Genomic DNA, 7,916 nt, shown 5'->3' with positions numbered 1-7,916 from the left:
GCTATTTGAGGTATTAAGTATACTTGATGTTTGTATGTCATTTACAAGTATTTTCAGATTCTCAAATTTGTCTAAACCATGTAACAACATGTGAAGTTAGTTATTTCCATTTCATAAATGAGGGAGCTCAGAAAAAGTGACTTGCCCCAAAGTTTGGAAACATAATAGGGTTTGTGACAGAGAGTGATTCTGTACAAGTCTTTAGCTGGTTTTACCCAAGAAAAGTGAATTACAGAGATGGAGAATGGATTTCAGTCTAAGATGATCTCGATTGCTAGGTATACCATGGCAGCTGGCTATAGTGGAATGAGCCTTGGAGCCAGAACTCTCCAAATCTGTCATATACTAGAGGAGGGACCGTGGACAAGTTAACACTCATTCTCATTTCCCCTGTTTGTGAAAGAGGAGCAAATGACATAAGACAGGGTAGAGCTGTCTGACATAGTAAGTAAATGCAGTATTTCCTTTCATACGACTTTGAACATGTGGATAAAAATACCCTTAGCCACGCTTTATATTTTCTCCTGTGTATTTTCCTCAACTTAGTTTCTGCCTTCAAACTGACTAGAAACAGGCTAGTAAGGAACCTTCTGTTTCAAAGGCTTGATTAGGGTTCAAATACTTTAAATTAAACCATATAAAAGGAAATCTTCTTCATCTACAGGCCAGCTGATAAATGTAGGGGGAATCTACCTTTTTGAGGCTGACCGGCCTTGGGAGTTGATGCCAGTGGCCTGGCATCATGGAGATTTACCTAGCACGCTTGAGTGAGCCTGGCCCTGGCTGGGAGGATTACATTTCATCCAGTGTTGAAATCACTTGAAATTCCCCTTATTCATCCAGATACAGAAATAAAAGAAGCAACTCGTGGTCTTGCTGAGGCAAAATCTTTATTGTTAGCCATTACTGAATCCTTTATTCTTTCATTCTTGCATCTATCTGCCAAAAACAGACCGATCAAAGTAATGTATTATATAAAGAATCACATGCACATGGATTTTCTTATCTCACACCCCACACATATTTCATCAAAAGATCAAATTATATTTTTACTCCATCTTTTTCTGTAGACCTTAGAGCTCTATAGAAGCTTTTGAATGAAACAATGACATTTTTATCATTTTCACTTTTCAAAGGTACCAGCGTTCAGAAGGTTCATTCTTGGGTCTGATGCTTGAAGCTGAGGTAGGATGAGGCAGGAGGACAAACCAGCCTTTGTAAATGCCCTGGCCTAAACATTGTTGGTAACACACACACACACACTCACACACAGATAAATCAATTCAAGTGACATCCAAAAACTTTTTTTTTGTTTTCCTTTTCCTCTTCACCAATCCCTTTCTCATTCTGCTGGAGGCCCCTCTGCGTCCTGCATTTCTACTTTACTCAATAGGAGAAGTTGCTCAGCTACTTCATGAGGAGTTGAGGATTCACAAACAGAAGTCATTCTAAACAACTTGTCAGATATGTCTCCCCCAAATATTTACTTGTCCTCTCCCTCTCTGACCAGCAGTCACAACAGTGAGTCATCCATTGGGCTTTCATCCACAGCAGCCTGAAATAACAGCAATTCCAGGACTATGACCTTACACTTTCCATTTTTATTAAAATTCTCACTTCCCTCAAAACCTGATTGTCTCAAAGTCAATTTTATTCCACGCTTGGACTTTCAGTTTGTGCTAATTTGCAAGTCTTTTCCAAATTATCCTCGTAAATCAATGCATGAAGTATTTATCAACTCTCATACGTACAATTCCTTGACAGATTCAGGAGAACTGAATCTCTCCCCACAGAGAGGACTTTTCTGGAGGGAGTGGGATAGAAGGAACCCCCTTTATGAAATAAGAGTTAGGGGCTGGGAACTAAATTTATGCCTTTTAAGACCTTATTAATATATAGAGTTATATGTATATGGCCTATTGTCAGTCCCTTATTCAGTTTGTTTCATCCATTTTAGATACGCATGATGCAAAGTCTACAAACTCAGAGCCACACGTTTATGTCTTTGTTATTATGGCTAAGATCCCACATGCCACGGAGCAACTAAGCCCGTGCTCCACAACTACTGAAGCCTGCGCGCCTAGAGCCCGTGCTCCACAACAAGAGAAGCCACCGCAGTGAGAAGCCATGCACCACAACGAAGACACAACGCGGCCAAAAATAAAATAAATATAATAAACTTATTAAAAAAAAAAAAGAAATTTGAGTCACGCCTTTCTTCATTAAATAAAAAAACCTAAAGTACTATACAGATAAACCTAAGAGCTTCACATTAATAAGCAAGTATTTTACCGATCAAAATACTGCTCTTAAGCACAAGAAACAACTTAAACAAGGAAAAGCTCGAATGAAATAAGCCTCTATGCGTTCGCTGCAAAATTTTATACCATTACCAAAATTACAAACAAAATGATAAACTTCTAGTGGTAGTGGACCCAAATGTTTATTATTGCCTCATTTTCTTCTAACTGGGCCACTCTTCTCTATTTCTCCCCTCATGACTTTTCTCTTTGTTTGGTACTCAGCCAAACTCTGAGACACAACTGAACTCCTCCCTCCTCCAGGAAGCGATTTCTGGCCCTCACGGATCTCCTTCAACTCCATACCGCTTAAACCCATCTCACGATTCAGGTCTATCAATAGTATTGATCTCCTGTATGCCTACAACCGTTTCCACAGATGCATCCTGGGGAGCAGGGCCTGACCTCCCCTGTATTGCCACCGTGCCTCACCCAGAGCCCTCTCAGAATATTGACTTCATGGAGTTTTGGACATAAACCCATGTAGGAAAGGACACAAGCTATGGCAGCTAGCCCCCTCTGACTCATGGTCCTTTTAAGAATATAGAAGCCTGGGGGCTTCCCTGGTGGCGCAGTGGTTGAGAATCTGCCTGCCAATGCAGGGGACACGGGTTCGAGCCCTGGTCTGGGAAGATCCCACATGCCGCGAAGCAACTAGGCCCGTGAGCCACAACTACTGAGCCTGCGCATCTGGAGCTTGTGCTTCGCAACAAGAGAGGCCGCGATAGTGAGAGGCCTGCGCACCGCGATGAAGAGTGGCCCCCGCTTGCCGCAACTAGAGAGAAAGCCCTCGCACAGAAACGAAGACCCAACACAGCCAAAAATAAATAAATTAAAAAAATTAAAAAAATAAAGGAATTCCTTAAAAAAAAAAAGTATACATTAAAAAAAATATATATATATAGAAGCCTCAAATAAGTGCACCAAATTGATTTGGGCCCCCAACCCAAGATCTTGAGTTTGAATTGGTGAAATAAATGACACACCTGAGAACTTCTGGATTCCCACTTGCACCACTAGTTCATAGGCCTGACTGTAAATGACCTTTTACATTAATGCCCACATTTACTAGTTGGTGTTTTCATACCGTTTCTCTCAAGAACATTAAATGCAGAACTGTGCCCTTTGTTCTGAAGTATGGAGGCTTTGCTCTATATTGTTTCAGAATCGCTGGCATTCCCACTGGGAACAGAGTGGGCCTCATTCTCTGCTCATGACTAAGTCCAGAGACTGTCTGGTGCAGGAGTTCTGTGACTTTTTAACCTGAGCAGTATTCTACCCATTGTCCATGAATGCCCGGGTTACGGCGCCTGTACCACTGCATTGCTGATTACAGTAAATGTGAGGTAACCGAGTATAAGCTGTCCCCAACCCCAAACTCAAGAACGTTAGTGGATACTTGAAAGCAAGCTGTATGACTGCACGCTCCCAGCTTCCAAAGTTCAAAAGTTTGGTGGACTAATCTTAAGATCTCCACTGCTCTCTTCTTTGCCAAATATGGGCAACAAGTACTGCCTTTAACACCATCAGGACATAGTTGGGGGTTGCTTTTTCAGTGCTGGGGATAGATGACATGGATACATTTTCCAACCCTCTGTAGCAAAGAGGTACAGTGATAGAGGTTCATAATCAGGCCTTTAAAGTGAAGGGCACTAGGCTTTGGAATGAGAAAGATCTGGGTTCAAACTCCGTGTGCCATTTGCTAGATGGTTAACCTTGAACGAGTTATAAATTTCTGTGAGCCTGTTTTCTCATCTGCCAAATGGAAATAACACCACCTCCCTCAGCAGGGTTGTGAAAATTATGATATACATAAAACTCCTGGCATATTGCTTCAATATAGTAGATACTCAGTAAATGTTAGTTACTGTTATTATCCAAGAGTTTGAACTGACTAGAGTCCATGATTTTTAATTCACTATTTCAGTCTTCTCAGAAGAGTCATCCAGGACTAAAATTAAAAGTATATGTGAGGCTGTTAAATGCCTGTAAAGGTTATTTAGTGGGTAGGAAAGATCACAGCACTGAGGTGGAAGGATGTTGTCCCTGCCCCCACTCCCTTATGGCCCCAACACACACACACACACACACACACACACTCTCTCTCTCTCACACACATCCCCCCCGCCCCCAGACTAAACCTGTATGCCCATTTGTCCATGTCTCCAACCCTAGCTGATGAAAAGGCCTGTGGTTTTAAAGGTTTTCAAAAATAAGAATGGGAAAGTGAGGCCTCAGAAAACGATATATATTCCATTAGAGGAGAAAGCAGGTAAGAGAGAGAGAGGGGTAACTGCTACATTTTCTTGTCCTTAGCAGTATAATGGCTCCCACGTCCTGGGATCCCAGTTTGACAAGATGAAATGACTCGAAGGTCACGGACGGACCTCACTGTCCACTGTGAAAGCTCTTGCAGCACCTTTAGGCCCCACAGCTTCTTCTCAAAGAGACCGCCATCTCCAACAACAAAGGGCATCCCATCAGCCTCACTGGAAGGGATCTTGTGTTCCAGGAGCACCATTAATTCTTCCAGCTGGTAAGCAAAGGCAGCGACTTGGAGGAGAATGGTATGTATTGCTTGATGGAAGTCATCTTCAGCTGGAGTAAAATGCACCCGTTGGTCTTCTAACAGTCTGGCCAACATAACGTGGAAGGTACGATAAGCTTGGAGGTTCTCTTGCAGTCGCTCTGCCTCACTAAGCTCACTCCACCGATCAGTGCTTGCCACTGGCACACCACGCACAGAGTCCAGGTTTATGTTCTCGTTCAGACCTTGATGCTTCACCTGGTCAAGGATACAGAAAAACTTCACATCTTCTGTAATCACTCCACCATTCTCACTTAATCTCTAAATCTCATACACAATCTTATTCACTTCCCTGGTCAAGGATCCAAATTGTAAAGAAAATAAAGAGTCTAGATGAGGAACTCTTCATTTGGGAACCTTGACTGACTTTAGGAAGATCCTATTCTCCCAGAAATTATACATACTGCTTTGACTACCTGTTCATTTTTCTTGGGAGAATCTGCAGCTTTCACTAGGTTCCAAAGGTTGAAAACCACTCACTGACTTGTCTAGAATAATTTTTCCTTCCCACTTGACATTCCCTCCTGGCAACTGGAGTATTATAATCATACTGGAGTTTAAGTAATTTAAATATACCTGAAGACACTGGCCACGCCTAAGCTCTAAAATATAGGCATCGTAGAATTTTTCTAACAGCCCTCTCCATCGCTCACTGTCAATGGTGAGGACAATCCTTTATTAGAGGAGTCAATGGCAATTATTTTTTAAAAAATTGGTATTTCAAAGAATCTCATTTCTGACTGCTGGAGTTTTATGAAGATAAACCAATTCTCAGAGAACCTAAATTCAGAACTCTCCACGGGGGCCTGGAGTGTTTCCACAGCAGGCCTTAGATGAAGACCGAGGGGGATCTTCCTCTATCAGAAAACCTGAGATCCCATGGTTAGCTCCCTAAGAATTGGACACTTCCCCAGGTCCCCAGTGATTCTTCTAGAAGACTTTTTTGATAGTGTAGGTGACCTTTCTATTTAGACAGAGGAACACTTTTGATTGTATAGGGTGGCTAATAATGTAATAGGAGAAACTGGTGGCTTTATACTGTTCTTCTCCCAATCCTAGAAACCTAACTCCATCTTTCGTTTATAAGCTCAAAAAATCACAACAATGTACGTGAAGAACCCAAGCTTAGAGGCCTCATGGTTAATCTATTCTGGCAGAATTCAGACAGGCAATCAAATTAGGAACAGCCTCCAGGACATAAAGCCAATTCTACATAGAACCCCATGTATATTTTCTTATTCAAGGAACAACATGTCTCCTGAATAGCCTAGAGAAAGAAAGTAAGGTCATATGACTTTCCTTAAGGGAAGGGGCCATGTCAAATGACAGGTGCCCAATATATAAATGACTATATGATTAGGGCTTTCGTAACTGATAACGGGCCTGGAACATGATGGTAAATGGCTGGATCAGAAGAGATGAAGTGAAATAGACGACAGCAAAATAGGCAACTTACATAAGATTCCGTAAGAGCAGTCAGGTCGGAACGAATCTTCCTTGCTAGCCAGACAGAGCGGCTACAGAGGTCCCGGCGGTGAGCGGTCAGCGGTGAATGCTCTGTGAAAGCCATCCCCTAACTCAACTGTCCCGGGAAACAAGTGAGCTGGGTTTGTTTCTGTCTATACTGGTCCAAATAAGAAATGTGACTCTCGGGCTAAATCCACTGGGCATTTCCCTACTAATGGAATTCGGCACCCACCCCCCCGCCTGACTCAGAGGTGGCAGCAAATTCCTGGCTGTGGATTTCTGCGCCTGTGGAATCAAAGGCCCCTTTTCACTCAGCTTTCTGTCCTGCAGCGTCTGCCTCCAACTCTCTCCTCCACTCAGGGCCTAGTGGACTTGTTTTCGTGTCATTGTTTTGCTTTTGCACTTGGCGACAAGGTCATTATCACACTGATCCTCATGACACCCCTGCCTGATGGAATCTATTTATATACACATATAATCAGTTCATTTTATTATCACCCTCCCTGTGCTCCCCATGTCCTTTTCTTTCTTGGCCTGGTAAACTATTCAATAATATTGTTATTATTATTGATATAGCTGCCATTCATTAAGCATCTACCCTAGGCCAGACACTGCTCACGGCTTTAAATAAAGCCTTTATTTGATCTTTAGAATAATTCTACAAGATAGTTTCCTCATTTTACGTAAGAAATGGAGGCTTAAAGAAATTAAATAATGTGCACAAAATCCAATAACTAGGTTCAAAATTTAAATATAGGTCTTTGATTCTAGAACTGTTTCTCCCACTGAGTTTCCAATATCATTCTTTAGGTAGTTCATATTTTGTTCCAAGACACAAAGTTTACATGAAATAGATCCTGTAAAAATACAGCATTTTTTCACTCCCATCCTTTTGCTGAGTAAAGTTAAATTTACATTCGATTAAAAATCAGCTAAGGAAGCATCTGTAATCTCAATCATGGTGCCTTCCTTGTAGCTACAGGATGAGGAAGGTACTGTTTAGGCCTGTTCTCTTCCAAAGGACAGGAAACACCCAACCCTGACTTGGTAACATTTCTGAGGCAGTCTCACTCAAGTGACAACATGCTTTTCTTCTTCTTCCTTATCCCAGTCATACCACATTGCTTCTTAACAAAACAAGAGCATGAGCTGGACTGTGAAATGAAGGCAGAGTTTAAAAGCACTTGGCGAGTTGTTCTATTGCATTTAACTCTGTAGGTTAGAGGATGATGCCAATTGGGTAAGAGTTACAAGTTTCATCCCCAAACGAATCAGTTTTCACTATTTTGTATCATGGACATTCCCTCTGAATTGAAACACATGCCTTCTCAGGGGGAAATTTCCATACATAAACAATAATCGAGGGACATAGGGGAGAAAGAAATGAGGCCAGGGTGGCTGTCACAGTAGGCTTTTTAAGAAGGTAGGAGGATTTTTTTTTTTTTTTTAACTTTGTATTTGTATGGACATTGAGTTTTGTGAAGAAGCACTGATATTAAATGCTATCAGGGTTTTGTCATCATCAGAGCAAAAGTAACCCCACAGCTTCCTTAACGTTCTCT

At 41.8% G+C, this 7,916-nt stretch overlaps 1 protein-coding gene across 1 annotated transcript; it reads right to left on the bottom strand.

The window, feature by feature from the left end:
• Positions 1–4,464: 4,464 nt before the first annotated feature.
• Positions 4,465–7,022, bottom strand: CNTF (ciliary neurotrophic factor). Its single transcript, XM_068556712.1, has 2 exons — positions 6,344–7,022; positions 4,465–5,085 (listed from the first exon to the last, which is right to left on the bottom strand). Exons 1-2 carry the CDS (start codon positions 6,455–6,457, stop codon positions 4,597–4,599), a joined length of 603 nt encoding a protein of 200 aa, XP_068412813.1. The 5' UTR covers positions 6,458–7,022; the 3' UTR covers positions 4,465–4,596.
• Between the last annotated feature and the right edge of the window lie 894 nt (positions 7,023–7,916).

This window comes from Eschrichtius robustus, chromosome 11 (genome assembly GCF_028021215.1).
Source record: "Eschrichtius robustus isolate mEscRob2 chromosome 11, mEscRob2.pri, whole genome shotgun sequence".
Taxonomy (NCBI): domain Eukaryota; kingdom Metazoa; phylum Chordata; class Mammalia; order Artiodactyla; family Eschrichtiidae; genus Eschrichtius; species Eschrichtius robustus.
The sequence above is the reverse complement of the archived record's forward strand: the minus strand, read 5'-3'. Positions and strand labels throughout refer to the sequence as shown.